At 46.3% G+C, this 19,499-nt stretch overlaps 1 protein-coding gene across 1 annotated transcript in view; it reads right to left on the bottom strand.

Annotated features, from left to right (window-relative positions):
- Window positions 1–19,499, bottom strand: part of CSMD2 (CUB and Sushi multiple domains 2) — a 690,555-nt gene that overhangs the window by 251,289 nt on the left and 419,767 nt on the right. The window contains exon 12 of the mRNA XM_056846155.1: window positions 16,625–16,737. Coding sequence (XP_056702133.1) covers window positions 16,625–16,737 — 113 coding nt within the window. The remainder of the gene's footprint in view (window positions 1–16,624; window positions 16,738–19,499) is intronic.

The following is a 19,499-nucleotide window of genomic DNA, read 5'->3' as shown; positions in this document are numbered from 1 at the left end:
CAGCAGGAGACCTCTCAGCATAGAAGGAGGCCTACCACTCCCTGTAAAATACAACACATAAGCCAAACCCCAGTTTGCCACAGACTGGCACCGGATTCAGTGGCACACTTAAATTATTTTTGACTGTGGACTGAATGCTCTGGGGATCAGGTTGCCAACCTCCAGGTACTAGCTGGAGATCTCCCGCTATTACAACTGATCTCCAGCTGATAGAGATCAGTTCCCCTGGAGAAATTGGCTGCTTTGGTCATTGGACTATGGCATTGCAGTCCCTCCCCTCCCCAAACCCCACTTCCTCAGGCTCCGCCCCAGAAACCTCCCACAGGGGATGAATAGGGACCTGGCAACCCTATATGGGGAGCTGCCTTCATCATTAATGGCTGGCATTCTGAGAGCTACAGTTCACACAATGCAGAGGGTGAAAGGAAGAACAAAGAGCTGAGTTGTGCAGAGCCCCGTGGCGCAGAGTGGGAAGCTGCAGTACTGCAGTCCAAGCTCTGCTCACAACCTGAGTTCGATCCCGGCAGAAGTCGGTTTCAGGTAGCTGGCTCAAGGTCGACTCAGCCTTCCATCCTTCCGAGGTCGGTCCAATGAGTATAACCCAGCTTGCTGGGGATAAAGGGAAGACGACTGCGGAAGGCACTGGCAAACCACCCAGTAAACAAAGTCTGCCTAGTAAACGTCGGGATGTGACATCACCCCATGGGTCAGGAATGACCCGGGGCTTGCACAGGGGACCTTTACCGTTACCTTTTACCTACTGTTACTGGCTAGCGGGGGGTGACTGTTGAGCCAGGTGCCCAGGTCGTTTAGCCAGAAGTCCATCCCTGACATCGCCACTGCTGGGAGCCTGCGAAGGATATTGTGCCTCTACTGCCAGCCTAATGGATTTCAAACCCTTAAAGAATGAAAACACTCACACAACAGCATCTTACTTTCAGCTCTGTGCACTCATCCATTTTGCAAACTACATGCAGAAATGGTACCCTTCCCTCCTGCTGCTACCTCCCTGGAGGGCTTAAAACGAAGGCCTAGTTAAGTCTGAACACTGCAGTATCTAAGCTGTTTAACCTGGCAGTCTAACCGTCGCAAGTGCCATTGGGCAGGCCTGTGCCGCTGTAGGGCTGGCACTTGAGTATCAGCTGCCTGGTACTAATCCATAGCGGGAAGAGACTGAAAGACTCATAAGCATATGGTGAGAAACGGCAGTCAAAGACAGTGAAGGCAGGCTGGGAGCAGGGAATGGATGCTTGTGAACTGCAGAAGGTCAGTACCAGAGGTTGGCAGGGCCAGGCATTGAATGGGGGCCACTGATCGAAAAAAAAAGAGGGTTCTGATCCCAACTTCTAGGAGGGCCCAGTAAGGCTAGAGACAGGAAGGACTAGTCATGACGCATACCTATTCTCTCCAGGATCAGAGGAGCATGCCTATTACATTAGGTGCTGTGGAACACAGGCAGGACAATGCTGCTGCAGTTGTCTTGTTTTTGGGCTTCCTAGAGGCACTTGGTTGGCCACTGTGGAAACAGACAGCTGGACTTGATGGCCCTGGGTCTGATCCGGCATGGCCTTTTTCATGGCTTGTTTTTATGGCTTGTTGCATTCAAGAAGGGAGAAAGTGAGCAGTTCAAGACTCAACTATAGCAGTAAAGGGACTTCTGGGCTATTCTCTTTGTCCCCATATGCCACTCCAAATCAGCTGTACATCTGGTAGGGTTGCCAACCTCCAGGTACTACCTAGAGATCTCCTGCTATTACAATTGATCTCCAGCCGATAAAAAAGTAAAGGTCCCCTGTGCAAGCACCGGGTCATTCCTGACCCATGGGGTGACATCACATCTCAGCGTTTACTAGGCAGACTTTGTTTACAGGGTGGTTTGCCAGTGCCTTCCCCAGTCATCTTCCCTTTACCCCCACTAAGCTGGGTACTCATTTTACCGACTTCGGAAGGATAGAAGGCTGAGTCAACCTTGAGCCAGCTACCTGAACCCAACTTCCGTTGGGATCGAACTCAGGTCGTGAGCAGAACTGTTATCCAGGCGAGAGATCAGTTAATCTGGAGAAAATAACCCCTTTGGCAATTGGACTCCATGGCATTGAAGTCTCTCCCCTCCCAAAACCCGCCCTCCTCAAGCTCTGCCCCAAAAATCTCCAGGGATTTCCCAATCTGGGGCTGGAAACCCTAGGTTTGCTTGTCATGGAAAGTGCCCTGGTTCTCCAAGTCCAAATAATTAATGGATAGGGTTGCCAAATCCAGGTTAGGAAATTCCTAGATAACTGGGGGTAGAGCCTGGGGGTGGGTGGGGTTTGGGGAAGGGAAGACTTCAACAATGTATGATGCCATAGAATCCACCTTCCAAAGCAGCCATTTTCTCCAGGGGAACTGATCTCTGTGATCTGGAGATCACTTGTAATTCCAGAAGATCTCCAGGTCCCACCACCCCGTAAACATAGTCTGCCTAGTCTGCTTGCACAGGTGGCTACCTTTACCTTTTAGTGCATATAAAAGTTATGTTTATACTATACTGTAGTCTATTAAGTGTGCACTAGCATTATGTCTAAAAAAATGGACGGTAATAGTAACAAAAATGTTTGAAATATTGCGAGGATTACCAAAATGTGACACAGAGACACGAAAGTGTGCACATGCTGTCGGGAAAATGGTGCCAACAGAGTTGTTCAAAAACGCAATATCTGCGAAGTGCCATAAAACGAAGCACAATAAAACTAGGCATGCCTGTACTGCTTGGGGAATGGGAAAAGTTTAGCAAACACAACGTCCAGATGGCTGGGGCAGATGTCAATTGGCAACTTGAAATCTTGCCCCCTTTTCAGATTTCACTCCATTAAGCTTCGAAGTCGTTAAGAGGGGTCAACTGCAGCCAGTCAGGAGGAGCGATGGAAAGCGAGGGGAGGGGGGAAGTATAGGGAGAGGAGTACATTAAAAATAAACATCCCTTGAATATTCGGCAAACATCCATTACAAAGGTCAGCGAACTCATAAAGCTGCTTCAGCGGAGAGGCGAAGAGAAGAAAAAGGAAACATATAGCACTCGGAGAAAACAATTTGTTCTGACCTATTTCTTTTGAAAGGTACACATGGAGAGCATCCGCTACAGCAGAAGACCCTGCAGGTACGTGCATCCTGACACCTGATTAAGGACACCATCCTGTTTGCTATGCCTGCTGCAAGAAAGCCACCAAATCGTAGAAGGAGACAGGGGAAGTGTGCAAACAGGATACATCTAGGGTTGCCAGGTCCCACTTCGCCACCGGTGGGAGGTTTTGGGGCAGAGCCTAAGGAGGGCGGGGTTTGGGGAGGGGAGGGACTTCAATGCCATAGAGTCCAATGGCCAAACCGGCCATTTTCTCCAGGGGAACTGATCTCTAATGGCTGGAGATCAGTTGTAACAGCAAGAGATCTCCAGCTAGTATCCGGTGGTTGGCAGCCCTAGATACATTTGAATTGGCTCGGATTCAGATGCTGGATGCGCATAGCATGCTTAGATCTGAAACCCATCTATGGCTGGGATTGCAAATGATCTACCCCTCCCCACCCACTGCATGCCTGAGTTAACAGGCATCCTAGGACCAGTTCTAAAAGGCCTACATTGGCAACTTCTGTTTCCAGACTGAATTCCAGCATTCAAAGGATTTTGACCTCTGGGGCCTACATGGACCAAACCTTGCCTCTCTGAAGAACCAACTTCTCCCTTATGCTCAGACTCTTCCCTGCATTATGACCACTTCTAACACCCCTCCCTCACTATGGTAAGCATGGTCCATCTCATCAGCCGTGTCCCAGTGGGGAACTTTACCCACCATCTTTCTTTCTGGCCTTTATACATCAAGTGCCAAATCTTTTTTCCCAGCGAGCTTTTAATTAATTATCTTTGGCGATGGAATGCTAATTTTTCAAATCCTTGCCATTATTTATTCAGGTGATTCTCGTGTGTTTATATGGCGAGTCTTTATTGGTTTTCTTTCTTATTCTGCTTCAATTCTCTATTTTACTGTGAGGTGATCCAGAAAAGTGATTGGTACCTAAGTATGTGGTCAGCCCTGGTTAGTATTTGGATGGGAGACCACCAAGGAATACCAGGGTTGCTGTGCAGAGGAAGGAACTGGCAAACCACCTCTGTTACTCTCTTGCCATGAAAACCCCAAAAGGGGTCGCCATAAGTTGGCTGCGACTTGAAGGCACTTTACATACACACCTAAGTATCCTTAAAGAATCTCCCGAAACTTTCCAGGTTGCCATCAGTTCCCTTGAAGCTACAAGAACCACATTAAGGTATATTGACATGCATTGGTAGATTTCTGGTGTATCTCTCAACAGCCGGCATTATCCTTTTGCTGTCAGGAACATTCTGATTTTAAAAAACAGCAACATGGGTATTGTTACCCTTGCCCTAAATAGCAAAAGAAACAGGTTTACTGGCTGGGATGCTGCCTATATATCTTTTGCAGCTTCATCCCCCAGAGATAAAGCTTCAAATGGCTCCGGCTCGCTTATATTCTTATTTCTTAAAGAACTTCCAAGAACAGCTGTAGCATAAAGCGGGAAGCTTGGCTTCTGTGTTTCCTTCAGTGCTCTTTAAAACGCTGAAGGGGGGGGGGTTGATTGTTTTTTTACAAGAGTCAATTCATCTAGTGGGAAAAAGAAAGAGGGCAAGAGATACAAACAAAAGGCATCTTCCTAAGTCTTAGAGGCCAAGAACATAAGGAGAGGAAAGGCAGCTAAACAACACAGGAGCCAATTAAAGAAAGGCGCCTAATAAAGGGTAACATTCAAGGGGAGAGACAAGGGAAATGTTTGAGGGAGAACTACTGTGGGGATGTCACAGCCTGTCCAAAGGTGTGTTTTGGCACAGCTGGTGGAGAGTGAGATAGGAGGGGCCTAAGTCTACAGCTTATGGAGCAAAGACAAATCTGCTATAATGGGAAGAAAGGAATCCGTGCAAAAACAGATCAACCAGCCATGAAGAGTGAGGGCACGGGAAGAGGGCCAGGGTGGTAGAAGTGGAAAAAGTGGTGGACCTGGGATGAAAATCCTGACCCACAAATCTCACTAGGAGACCTTGGAACAATGTCTAATCCAGGGTTCCCCTACATGGCACCCATGGGTGCCATGGTGCCTACAGGCACTTCCCTAGGTGTTTATTGTGTGCTTCAGGAAAGTAGGCTGGGCCATTGTGAAGGCAGAACCAGTGACTGGCTGCCTGCATACAAATACTTTTCACTTGGATCTTCCTACCACTCACTGGAGAAGGATCCAGGATCCTATAAACAGGACCTATAGCTCAGCTGTGAGGTGACGAGGGCTATGGAGTACCTCTGCAGTGGAGCACCTTTTACCCCCCTTGACGGTCTCTTTGAGTTTTTCTCAGAAAAGCGTAAGCTACCACTACACAGGCAAACTTCAACCACCAGACTACTATGTTGCATTAAGAAAACAACAAGGCTGAAGAAGCCATCATCGGTGAAAGCATCTATTACCTGGAAGACGTTTCCATTCTACTATAAGTGCCAGCTTGGTCTCCGTTTGAAACACCTGCAGCACATAGCCAGTGGATATAAAAGTCTGATTTCCCACTTGGACTCTTGGAAAATCTGTAGGAATTCTTTCTACTTTCAGGACCAGCTCTTACAAAGACTGAAATTATACTGGAAAGTCTTTAAGTCTCAAAGAGAAACATTAGACATAGATTTGTTGTATATATTGTTTTCTGACTTGTCTTTTGATATTTTTGTATAATGTTCTCTTGTTTGACTGTCGCTCACCTATAGATATTGCTTGCACCACGTTTTGTATTGACTTTTGAATATATGTATAGAATATATTTTTGAATATATGTATAGCATATCCTTTTGAATATATGTATAGAACTGAGCCTTGTGTGGATTGTTTTTGCATAGCCTATTAGCATCGCACTGTGAATTGTTTTGAAGTACCTGGAGGTTGGCAACCCTCTATTCCCCGTACCCCTCCATCTGGTGTATGTATGTATGCTTGGCTCCACCTCCTGTGTCAACCATTTTGTGGTCGGCTCCGCCTCCTGTGCCAGCCATTTTGTAGTGGTGCCTCGAACCCTGCCTCAAAATACAAAATGTGCTGCAGGATCCAAAAAAAAAAAAAAAATTGGGGACACCTACTCTAACCCTTCAGGGTAAGCAACTTTACAGGGATTGCTGGGAGGTGAAAAATGGCACTGCTCCCCTAGCACAGTGCCTCAAGCTCTTTGGAAGGATCTATACTGGATGATCAAGAATAAAACAAAGATATTCCCTAAACTGGAGGAAAAGACCTCTGTCTGGCAAAGGGACGTGTGCTTTTAGGGTGCCGTGAGTCCACAGAAACTCATAATCCCAGACATCTGTGTCTTAGATAATGCTTTGGCTTTACCTCGCCACAGGATAGAAGAACGTGGGAGGAGGGAGACGTTAACACACACACGCACAGAGCCAACCTTTCCTCGGGGGCCAGGTTCTTCAAATCTATTATTTATCCAATTACATTTCAATATGAAAATTCAGCCCCACTAAAGACTTTAATTAGGGGATTAAATAAGAAACTCGGCAACTGTAATGAAGTCCAGCCGAGAGGGCCGATTTTAACGGATTACGGAAGGGGGAGTCAAGCTGACAGACGCCTCTCCCCTGCTCCTACCACCGTGCTTTCTTCCCCTCCTGACACCCACCTCTACTACATTGGCAGTAGGTATTCAGGTACATTAAAAAAAAAAACCTCCTGAGAGGTTGCACTCAAGGAGACTCGGAAAGCCAAGATACCCAACTACCTAGGTGGGGTTTGGTGAAAAGAATTCTGCCAGTTTTACCGTCACGCTGTTTGCTTCCTCTAAAATCTGACATCCGCTTCCTCTGAAAAGAGGCGTTCGAATTCCTTTTGCAAGTCTGCTTCGGGCAAAGCTCAGTGGCAACTTAACAATAGACACCCCTGCTCCTGAGATGGGGAGAGGGGGTCAGAGTCCTGGACCATGGGGATAACCCAAAGCAGAACAAGTAATAAACCTGTCACATCCAGAAACATGAGGGTAGAACTGGCCAAATGTGGACTGAAGCATGTTTGTGAGGTCAAACTGGAGGAAGTAAATGAGTTTCTATTGCAATGGTTCTTCACTACAATGCTTCTCTGCAGCGACCTGCCATGTGGAATGGCCTCTCTGAGGAGGTTCCCACACTCTTGGTGTTTTACAAGCTATGTAAGAATACTTCAGGAGGGCACTTTTATGCCGGAAATAAGGCTATCGTTGTAAACAGACTGGCCCAGGGAAATGCACTGTGTTTCTGTTGATACAATACCATGCTCTGCGTTGCTTAACATGTCACATTAAATATTTATGCTGTGTTCAGATGACAGCTGCGTTTCAAAATTCTGCAATTCTTAGTCCCATTACATTGCTTATTAGATGCATCATCATGTTTATTGTTTCATTATTATTAATTAGTTATTTGTTTACATTATGTATAGTGCACTGATTTGACATGGTGCAACCCTCCTTGAGTCTCTGTGAGAGAGACTATAAATAACATGAACAAACAAACAAATAGTATAGCTCTCCTAGAGCTCACAGTTCCAGATTTTAATATGGACCCATTTAACTCACGGCAAATTTATTTATTTAGACATTTATACTCCACTCCCCCCCCAGTGGGCTTATGTCATTCTCTCCTCCTCCAATTGACCCCCACAACCACACCCTCATGAGGTAGGTTAGGCCGAGCATGAGTGACTTGCCCAAGGTCACCCAGCCAACTTCCATGGCAGAGCAGAGATTAGAACCTGGGTATCCCAGATCCTAATCCAACACTTTACCCACTACACACACAGCCTTTTGAGGGAGATGGGTCTTGGAGATCTATACACCTCCAGCAAGACTAAAGCCCTCAAACAGTTTAAAGGTTAAGAGCAGCGGACTCTAATCTGGAGAAGTGGGTTCGAATTCCCCACTCCTCCACATGAAGCCTGCTGGGTGACCCTGGGCCAGTCACAATTCTCTCAGAACTCTCTCAGCCCATGCAAGGCAGGCAATAGCAAACCACCTCTGAACGTCTCTCGCCTCGAAAACCCTACGGGGTCACCGTAAATCAGCTGTGACTTGAGGGCACTGGGAAAAACATTCCAAGCTCCTTGCTTGCCTGCATCTAGCCCCAGTGAGTTTTCCATGGTCCTGAAAACTTTGAGATCTCTGCCTTTCTTTGATGTTTAACCCAGGGATGTCCCGTGGCACAGAGTGGTAAGCTACAGTACTGCAGTCCAAGCTCTGCTCACAACCTGAGTTTGATCCTGACGGAAGTCAGTTTCAGGTAGCCGGCTCAGCCTTCCAGCCTTGCGAGGTCAGTAAAAGGAGTACCCAGCTTGCTGGGGGTAAAGGGAAGATGACTGGGGAAGGCCCTGGCAAACCACCCCGCAAACAAAGTCTGCCTAGTAAACGTCGGGATGTGACATCACCCCATGGGTCAGGAATGACCCGGTGCTTGCACAGGGGACCTTTACCCAGCCTAGATCATGATACACTGGCCATTTATGCATGAGAGGTTTTGCCTTGGATTTGCCTCTCTCTGGATGCACATTTTCCCCATCCGAATTCTCAAAACTCTGTATGCGGGCGTATTGTTGAGTTTTGAGAATTTGGATGGGGAAAATGTGCATCTAGAGAACAGAAAATCCAAGGCAAAACCTCCCATGCATAAATGGCCATTATTGCACTGTGGAATGGAGAGGTTTCCCTGGATTCCAATGTCACTGTGTCCATGTTTGAACTCCTAAATGTGTCACAAGGAGACTTTTCCTTCCTGTCATAAGATGGAGGCACTGTCTTTGGAGTTCATTTTATTTATTTAATTACAAAATGTATATTCCACCTTTCTGTCTCCACCAAGGGCCACCAAGGCAGCTAACAAATTAAAACATACATAATAAAATGACGTTTTACAACTAAATTCAGTCCCCATGTTATGAAATCCAATATCAACCTTTCTCTGAAGAAAACCTTTCCCAAGATGTGGTAAATATGCATTTCAAATTGAGAGAAAAAAGAAAACTCACTATGCAAAATAAGATAGGGGAAAATACCTCATGGTGATTGAACCAACATCAGACACAAGCAGGGCAAAGGGACTCATTGTACAAGGATCCGTATTTAATACCAATTAGCCATGGTTGCAATATGAAACTGCTCTACTGTCAATGTGACCACAGATTCACATGACATGCATCAGACTTCAGGTTACTGAAGAAGGTTGGTTTTAATATGCCGGTTTTCTCTATCTTTTAAGGAGAATCAAACTGGCTTACAATCTCCTTCCCTTCCTCTCCTTATAACAGATACCTTGTAAGGTAGGTGAGGCTGAGAGAGCTCTAAGAGAACTGTGTCAACCCAAGATCACCCAGCTGGCTTCATGTGATGGAGTGGGGAAACCAACCTGGTCCACCAGATTAGAGTCCGCTGCTTATGTGGAGGAGTGGGGAATCAAACTTGGTTCTCCGGGTTAGGGTTCACCGTGCTTAACCACTACACCACGCTGAAAGGCACCTTGCTTCAAGCTGAAAGGAACCGTCATTCCAGCCGTCACTGCGAAGCCGGCGCATACCTGCTTTGCATTACTTAGGAGCCCCTTTAATGCGACCTTTTGTGTTTGCTCCGCCCCCACATCGAAACATTTCCAGAAAGAAGCATGCAGAATCACAGCTGCAGCTTAGCTATGCAAGCAACCATTACTAATGGCTATGCAAACAAAGGAGAAGGCGAGTGGTGTGTGTGTGTGGAATTTGTTTGACTTCTCCTCTTACATCGGGACCATGAATAGTCATTTTAAAGGCCACATTTAAAAAAGCAACTTTGAGCGAGCATCAAAATCGACCCTGCATAAATGGCCTAGGATATGACAGACAGCAGCAAGAGACACAGACGAAAGAAAGAAAGAAAGAAAGAAAGAAAGAAAGAAAGAAAGAAAGAAAGAAAGAAAGAGAAAGAAAGAAAGAAAGAAAGAAAGAAAGAAAGAAAGAAAGAAAGAAAGAAAGAAAGAAAGAAAGAAAGAAAGAAAGAAAGAAAGAAAGAAAGAAAGAAAGAAAGAAAGAAAGAAAAGGATAGTTGCTGGCTCTTAGAAACTGCTGTGAGTTTGTCTCTGGGCTCTGAGTGAATAGAATCTATTACATGCAAATTGAGGAACTGTCTAATTTGGAAAGCTGATTGGCATGTTCCTAAGTGTATAAATGCAAAATGCACAAGAGTCCACATCTTTCATTCTTTGGGATGGGTTTTCTGAATAATTGAGTATATCTATATCCAAATGAAGTCAAAGTCCAGAGGGGCATCTATGTTAGTCCTCTGTATCCAAAACAACAAAGTCTTGTGCCACCTTACAGACTAAGAAATTTTATTGTGCCAGAAGCTTTTATGAGTTTCTGCAGTCATTTCATTGGGTGCATGAAATATTACATTAAGTTGGAAACAGGGAAGGCGTTATTACAAAACCCATTTTCTTGGGACAGGATGCAGAGATGAAAACATGATTCATTCAGAAGAGTAAACTCGCCATTTAGAGTACATGATGATGACATACAGCTGGGATGGACTGGCAAAATTGTATGAATCTGAATAGTGGACATACACTTGGAAAGAGGAACAATAACTTTTTGTTGCAAACTAACCATCCCAATCCCTATCCTGGATAGCCCCAGGCTAGCCTGATCTCGCCAGATCTCAGAAGCTAAGCCCTGGTTAGTATTTGGATAAGCAACCTCCAAGGAACACCAGGGTCATGATGTCTCTTGCTTTGAACCCTATGGGTTCACCATAACTCAGATGTGACTTGACAGCACAAAAACAAAGCAAAAAACAAACAACCCCCCACCCCAAATCACTATTGAACTCATGAATGCCAACATGGCAGCTTCATTGGAGCCTCCCTTCGAAGCTTTTTTGCTGAAGTATTCAGGATATGATCTATTGATTGATTTACTGGGGAGGGATTGTGGCTCAGTGATAGAGCCTCTGCTTGGAATGCAGAAGGTCCCAGGTTCAATCCCCGGCATCTCCAGTTAAAGGGGCAAGGAGGTGATGTGAAAGACCCCTGCCTGAGACCTTGGAGAGCCGCTGCTGGTCTGAGTAGGCAGTACTGACTTTGATGGACCAAGGGTCTGATTCAGTATAAGGCAGCTTCCTGTGTATCTTACTATACCATTTTCCCCTACTGCTCAAAGAAGTTTACAATAAAATGACGTCAAGGTCTCAAGTCAAGAGGATACTGAGATGGGAGTCAGCAGGACCTTCACATCTGCCCAACCTTACCAAGGCTAACCTGAGTAAGGGGCAATGAAGAATTCTCCCTCTCTGGCATGGGATAGGGATTAAGCTCCTGATCTTTTCATCCCTCTGGATGCCAGTGGTCAGTGCTGGTGCTGAACCTGTTTCCTCCTCCCTGCCAGCTTGTATCTGGGCATGCATTTGATTCTTTCCTATCTTAATATTAGGAATTAGACTAGGAATTTCATTTTCTACTCTGGCACTCTACCATTTCATTATGCTCCAAGATGGAATGCAGGCTCCATGATATAGCTATTTCAAACGTACTACATAAGCCGATCTCCTCCTCGCCTCTCTCCTCCCACCTTAACTTTATACAGCTCCATTAGCTGTGATTTCCTTCAGACAAGCTGGCCGTAAAGCTGCATCTGAAATCTGTGAGTACGCCGCACATAATTTCCTCATCTACCTGGCAGCCCGTTAATTGCTGTCTTCCTTTACACATTCCTCATTTTATGCTCCAGCTCTGAGCCCTCACAAGATGGAATGGCTCCCCCACCACCCTCTCTGCTCCTACAGCTGGCTCAATTAGTGAGAAGCTACCCCCCCCCCCAAGTGAGGTCTCCTAGCAAGATGCATGATGCGCTCTGTGTTTCGCCACTCACCACCAGTGCTGAGTCGAAACGGAGGGGGAGGGTGCATCTGGGTGAATAATTTTGCCTCCCACACAAGCCCTGGGAATATGTTCCTTCTTTCCTGCTCCGTTCAGGGTGAAGGCAATAAGAATGCTTCCGGGTATGGGCTGCCAAGAGGCGGGAAACACCATTGAGGGTGGAGGGGCAGGTCATCCCACATGGCCCGGAGACATACAAGTCATGTGATTTCCATTCATATTATTTCTTGGTCTGGAATGCGTGGTGGAAAAACAAGGCTGAGCGGGAACCTTTCACACTCACCCCAGGGGTTCTTGGCACTCCCGCTCCCATAAAATCCACCACCACCACCACCCAATTTCAATATTTTTCACATGCCTGCCCAGGCTAGCCTGATCTTGCCAGATCCTGGAATCTACACAGGGGTGGTCCTGGTTAGTACTTGGACGGGAGACCACCAAGGAAGTCTAGGGTTGCTACACAGAGGCAGAATGGCAAACCACCTCTGAATGTTTCTTGCCTTGAAAACCCTACAGGGGTAGCTGTAAGTCAGCTGTAATTTGACGACAAAAGGAGAGGGTATTTGCAGAGGGCGGATATCAAGGGTAAGAGCAAATGCCTCCAATTGGCCAGTGTCATTGGGCTGAAACTCCCTGGCCCTAATCCATTCACATCCTGTTAACTAGCTAGAACAGAATGCCAATGGGAGGGGGGGTACACACCGTTTGACGCATATTTACTTCCACTGAAAATACTCTGTGTCCAAATGCAGTTTTCCAAGACTATTTACTACGTGCAAGTAAAGTCAGATCAGGCCAAAACCTTTCCTGCACATCTCAAGTAGGCCACGAGTCTGCTGATACATCATGGCAAAGGTGGGAGCGCTGGCCCTTTTGTTGTGGCATTTGGGAATACGGTTCCTCTTTCCTGCTCAGTTCAGGGCGAGGGCAATCGGAGGGCTTCCAGTAATGCCATCAATATAACCTCCTCTGATGGGTTACACAATTCTGTGATGTCTTCCTGTGCACGTCATGATCTCCAGTTGGCTTGGATCATGCAGAGGAGAAGTCCATTTGAAGGGGAAGGGAGGTCAGAATAGGGGCAAACACCCATGGAAAATGTATGGAATTGAGACAGGCAGGCAGGCTGTTTTTCATGAGTGTTTTCACACCTCTTGAAACACCAACTTTTGCAGCAAACAAACTGCACCTCATGCACTGCTAATTCACACACAAATACTGCCCCCCCCAAAAAAAGGGAGCTGTGGAGGCAGCTCTGGGTGTGATTTACATGGTCTTAAACCAACAAACAAAACTTACCATGAGACAAGAATTCCAAACCAATCCACCATCTGCAGCCTTGAAAATGAACCCAGGACAACTTTTGCTGGCCCACCAGCTCATACAAACTTGGGTGCTTGGGCGGCCCAACTCTTCTAATTGACAAAAAGGTCCTTTTCTGGTCACCTGGAGGTGAATTCCTGTTCCCCATAGACAGTCAGCTATCTGCTGGTTGCCGGGCGGCTGTTTGCGTGCCCGTGTGTTCATCATTCTTAGAAACACAACCTCACGCACAAAAAGATAGGGTTGCCAAGTCCCTCTTCGCCACCAGCGGGAGGTTTTTGGGGCGGAGCCTGAGGAGGGCAGGGTTTGGGGAGGGGAGGGACTTCAAAGTTATAGAGTCCAATTGCCAAAGCGGCCATTTTCTCCAGGTGAAGTGATCTCTATTGGCTGGAAGTCAGTTGTAACAGCAGGAGATCTCCAGCCAGTACCTGGTGGTTGGCAAACCTACTAAAAGAACATCACACATGGGCCTCTCTTCAGATTTGGGCTTTTGCCTAGTTCTTAGGGGAACTCTATACTTGAATGACTCGCAGCCAAGAGGCAAACTATACATTGCGGCAGGCACAAAGCAGCCTCCTAAAATCCCTGGAAAACACTCCTCTGAAGACACGATCAGCAACTTACATTAGTTAACATGTCCAAGGGTTGCGTGAAGCACTGGTTGAAAGGAGCTGAAAAAGGACAAGCACTTCAAAAAAACTTCCAACACCTGATTGACCAGATGTGACAAACAGGACAGAGGAAATGCATTTGCATACCCCTAAATTAGTGTAGGCGACACAGACCAGTAGGCGGAGCCTCTGCTTTGCCTGCAGAAGGGCCCAGATTCAACCCCCATCATCTCCAGTGACAAGATCATGGGAAAGGATGTTATGAAAGATACTTTTCCCTCCTGAGACCCCCGCAAATTGCTGCCAAGACAGACAATCAGGGATATGACTTAGTATAAGGTAGCTACAAATTGTGCCACAGGTAACAATGTCTACATTAGAACACTTTCCACTCTCTTAAAAACAAACTAAGTATTGCCAGTCTCTTCAGCTTAACTGGCCATTGGAAAGGTCATCTCCCTCTAGGGTAGCCAGCTCCAGGTTGAGAAATATCTGGAGGTTTGTGGGGCGGAGCCTGAGGAGGGCGGGGTTTGGGGAGGGGAGGGACAGCAATGCCATAGAGTCCACTTGCCAAAGCGGCTGTTTTCTCCAGGGAAACTGATCTCTATCGGCTGGAGATGAGTTGTTATAGCAGGAGATGTCCAGCTACCACCTGGAGGTTGGCAACCCATCCTAACGCAAGTGACTGTGCATGGATCTTGCAGGGTGGTTACTCCAGACAGACAGAGATGGAGTGACTGTGTGAGTGACTCATGACTGGCCACCACTGGAATACCTTACAACTTTAAGATTGGAGAAGGGGAGAACCATGTATACAGCTCTGAGGTCCTTGGGGGGATATATAAATAGAACAGCTAGACAGACAGAATGGTACTGGGTCAAGTTTGTATAACTTGTCAGCATTAATATTCAAAGTGAACAGCAAAGGAAGAGAAACTAGAATCTTTTTTAAAAAATCACAAGCTTGTGCCCCTACTATTATAAGAAACACATCGTACAAAATGTTGACTCGTACTGCAAAACTGGGGAAGAGAGAAGATTTTTCACAATCCCTTGGAAGCTGTTCTTCTTGGGGTTTCCGTTACGCTAAGGGACATTTTGACATAGTTAAATCCAACATCCTTCGCGCTTGCGTATATACTAGAAAAACTTGCTTGCCTTTCTATGCATACCAGCTATTCCAATCTTGTTACCCAGTGGGTTTCAAAATGTGTCCAAGGGGTCTCTCACAAACTAATCAGAGGTTGTCAGTGACAAGATCAGAAGGGATAGATTTTGGGTTTCCCGCAGACAGTTTGCTAGGGTTGTCAACCTCCAGGTACTTGTGCTGAAAAATGGCCGCTTTGGGAATTGGATTCTCTGGCACTGAAGTCCCCTCCTCCCCAAACTCTGCCCTCCTCAGGTTCCACTCCAAAAATCTCCAGGTATTTCCCACCGTGGAACTGGAAACCCTACAGTTTGCCCAGTGCTTGCAAGACACCTCTGCAATGCACAGCCTCTGCAAGACAGCCTCTGCAAGACACAGCCACAGAGGGGTGTTGGGCGCTTCCTAGGGCACATCACCCCTGTATGCAGGGCAGCTGTGAGACCCTCACTCCCTCTCATTAGATAAATGATGAAAGATTTCTCAGAAAGCAGAAAGGATGAAAAAAACATGGATCTGTCCTGCTAACTGCCCTGAACCAATAAAAAGGAAAGAACAAAACACAAGTCCAGTAGCACTTTTTTTTTTGCCGTCAAGTCTCAGCTCACTTGTGGCGACCCCGTCGAGTTTTCAAGGCAAGAGACATTCAGAGCTGGTTTGCCATTGCCTGCCTTCGCGTCATGACCCTGGTATTCCTTGGAGGTCTCCCACCCAAATACTAGCCAGGGTCAGGGCCGAGAGAGTGTGTCTAGCCCAAGGTCACCCAGCAAGCTACCATGGCACAAGTGGGGATTCAAACCTGGGTTTCCCAGGTCCTAGTCCGACAACTTAACCACTACACCACGCTGGTAGTGCCTTAGAGACCAACAATTTTTTCCATCCTGATGAATTAACAACCTCCAAAACATCCTATCATTAAAAGCCTTGATAAGATCTTGCAAACTGAATGCCGTAGCTTGCTTTATGGAGGCCATCCCTCTCTTGCTGGGTCTCCCTCTGTCCCTACTGCCTTCAAAGTTTCCTAGCATTATTGCCTTTTCCTAACATTATGGAAAAATTGTTAGGCTCTAAGGTGCTATTTTTTTTGTTGTTCTGCCACCCCAGGCTACCCACCTGAAACTAAGAAAAAAGGTAAAAGTAAAGGTCCCCTGTACAAGCACCGGGTCATTCTTGACCCATGGGGTGATGTCACATCCCGAAGTTTTCTAGGCAGACTTTGTTTACAGGGTGGTTTGCCAGTGCCTTCCCCAGTCATCTCCGCTTTACCCCCAGCATGCTGGGTACTCATTTTACTGACCTCGGAAGGATGGAAGGCTGAGTCAACCTTGAGCCGGCTACCTGAAACCGACTTGCGTCGGGATCGAACTCAGGTTGTAAGCAAAGCTTTGGACTGCATTACTGCAGCTTACCACTCTGCGCCACGGGGCTCCTGAAACTAAGAAGAGTACGCTAAATTGTTTGTTTGTTTATTGTTGTTACAGTCATAGACCAGCTAAATAACATTGCTATCTGGTTGCACCATTCTATGCAATGCTCATAACCCTTAGTGTGAAACTGAAAATAAAAGAACATAAATGAATGAATAAATAAATAAACTTGATTACCTTCGTACGTTGCTTTGAAGCCAAGTAAGTTCCTGACACTGTCTGTCTGGAAAAGAAGCCACATCTGATGTTGGGTGCTGACAATGAGATCTGGGACTGATGTACCTGTTAAACTGTCAAGAAAGAAAAAAACAAAAACAAAGGGATAATAACAATTACTAAGAGCTGGCACTGAAATTTGGATTAAAGCAAAAAAAGGTTGAGGGACTGGTAGGAGCTTCGGTAAAAGTAGCAAAATGAGAAGGAGGGGCGCTAAGATGGACTATCAGCTAGAAAAGTAAAGGACGGACTGGTCCTGTGGGTTACGTCTTAGCTTCCTATGAGCCAGGAGACAGAATCTGAGGAAATAATTTGGTCTGACCGGTACATTTTTCCAAGTACAGCTGATAGCAGTGGGCAGAGATAAACTCAGCAGCACCATGTTCACCTGCTGCAAATGCGTAACCTGGACGTCCAACGCATGTGCAGTAGGGGCACCAACTTGTTTGCTTGGCCCCAGCACAGTTTTTCACATGGTGCTGCAGAAGAGGTTGGAGAGTACGCAGGTGTGGTTTCTCCACCGTCGCCCTCCCCACGCACTGTCTCTGTTGAGCCAGGAGAGGCAGTGGGGGGTGGCAGCAAATCACCATGGTGGCAGCAGTGGTGAAGATGGTTCTCACAACTCCTTCTGTGTATGGTTCCTCCTCCGGATTTGCCCAGGACCTGCCCTCTGGTCCTGCCCACACACCAGAATTTATTAAAGAAAAAGCTCCCAACCTTAGGGCTCACCTGTCTCACAAACAATGCCTTGGTCTGGGGAGCCAGCTCAGGTTTTACCTGTTATATATCATCTGTTTTAATCCCCCCCCCTTTAATGTTCAGATAAATAATGGTTCAGGCAAACCACCCTCGTAATCTTTGGTATGACAAGACAAAAGCAAATCAGAACTCCTAAATAGTATTTTTTTTATGTTTTCTTGCTGCAGTATGATATGGATGGCATTGCCAGAGATCAGGTCAACTTGGAGGTCTGTCATTTTTGGGCTGTTCAGACCATGTGTTTTGTAGTCACAGGACCACTGAATCTTACTGCTGTCAAGTTGCCATTTCCAGAGCTGCTTTGGAACAATCCAGGCAAGCCAACCCTATCCACGCGTCACCCCAGGTACGGTGTATTGACATTATACCAAGAAAGCACATAAAAGCCACCTACTCTTTCCTGTATTGATAGTTCAAGAACGTTGTAACTCTACAACTGCACTAAACCCCCTTTGGTTGTAAGGTTTATTAACGAAACCCAAAGAACACAACTGCAGTCAAGGAAATAAAAGTGTGAACGTTGGTCCAAGCAACTACCACTTTCCTAGCTAACACAATGGGCAGGCAGAGCATAGCCAATAGACAATCCAGGGCCAAACGTGGTTGACCGAGTGAGAGATCAAAGCCCCTCTCTGCTCTCACACCTGAAGGGACAGTCTTGACCTGGCGACTGGCCTGATTCATCGTGTAGCTATTCACCCAGGAAAATCCACTTGTGAATTATGGTTAGCTTGCCGCAATAGCACCATACCCAACAAGATATGGACACTGCCACCAACAATGAATCAGAGCTATTTCACACTGCCACAAAGTTAGGGTAGCCTTATTCCATTTCCCCAAATCAAGGCAGCTTATTTTGCATATTCTGCAAATTATTTGCTAATTATGCAAAGCAAGGACCTCAACATTTGCTTTGTCGACTAGCTGCTGTATGTCTTGGCAACCACTACAAAAAGTTGGAAAAGGATCAGAAGAAAAAAATTTTTTGGATGTGATCACTTGCTTGTACCACACTTTGCTCATGAATTCTGTTCAGCAGAGCTCACTGGAGAAGCATGTGACTTCCTTCACTGGCTAAAACAAGGGAAGGCGGGAGCAGGCTTGTTCCTCAAGAAATGTTTGGGAAAAACATGGCCTCTGTGTAGTGTGAACATGAATGGCCTCATATCTATATATTTAAGGGCTGGAGACTTGCTTAAAAGAAAAAAGGTAATCCAGGCACAGAGTGGTAAACTGCAGTACTGCAGTCAAAAACTCTGCTTATGACCTGAGTTCGATCCCGATGGAAGTCAGTTTCAGGTAGCTGGCTCAAGGTTGACTCAGCCTTCCATCCTCCCGAGATCAGTAAAATGAGTACCCAGCTTGCTCGGCGTAAAGTGTAGGAGACTGGGGAAGGCAATGGCAAACCACTCCATAAACACAGTCTGCCTAATAAACATCAGGATGTGACATCACTCCATGGGTCAGTAATGACAGGGTGCTTGTACAGGGGACTACCTTCACCCGGCCAGCTAAACCCCCTGATGGGCTCTGGGTGGCTGACAATCACAAAGCCAGGGCAATCAGATCATACAGCAATCTTAACCTTGAGACGGTCACGACATCATTGAATAGCTGATAAGATGGAGGAGGGAACAGCCGGTTGTGCTACTTCAACTCCTTGGATATCAATGCAATCGATTAGTTAAAAAACGATTGCCAGAGGAATTCCTCCCCTGAAGGACTCCAACTGCAGCCACTGATTAGGGCCAAATGGGTAAGGACCCAAATTCAAATGAAAGTGTAAAAAATACACAAGGGAACTGGAATGCAGGGAAGTCGCAGTGGGTAGGAGTGGGTAAAAGTGGCATCCACACCTCTGCACTGATTTTTCAAACTGTTAGGTAGAACCAGGAGAACAGATCCACTTCTGATTCGTGGCATGGATCAGAATGAAGTCTGAGTATCGCAGGAGCTAAACTGATGGTAGCTCTTCTTTTGGAGACGTTTAGCGAAGTCGTTTTATATTTCCTTAATGAAGAGCTTGAAATGCACTGTGACCTACACACTGGACTCAAGTATTTCAAGTAAGTCAGGA

This window comes from Euleptes europaea, chromosome 3 (assembly GCF_029931775.1).
Source record: "Euleptes europaea isolate rEulEur1 chromosome 3, rEulEur1.hap1, whole genome shotgun sequence".
NCBI lineage: Eukaryota > Metazoa > Chordata > Lepidosauria > Squamata > Sphaerodactylidae > Euleptes > Euleptes europaea.
This window is presented reverse-complemented; position numbering and strand designations above follow the sequence as displayed.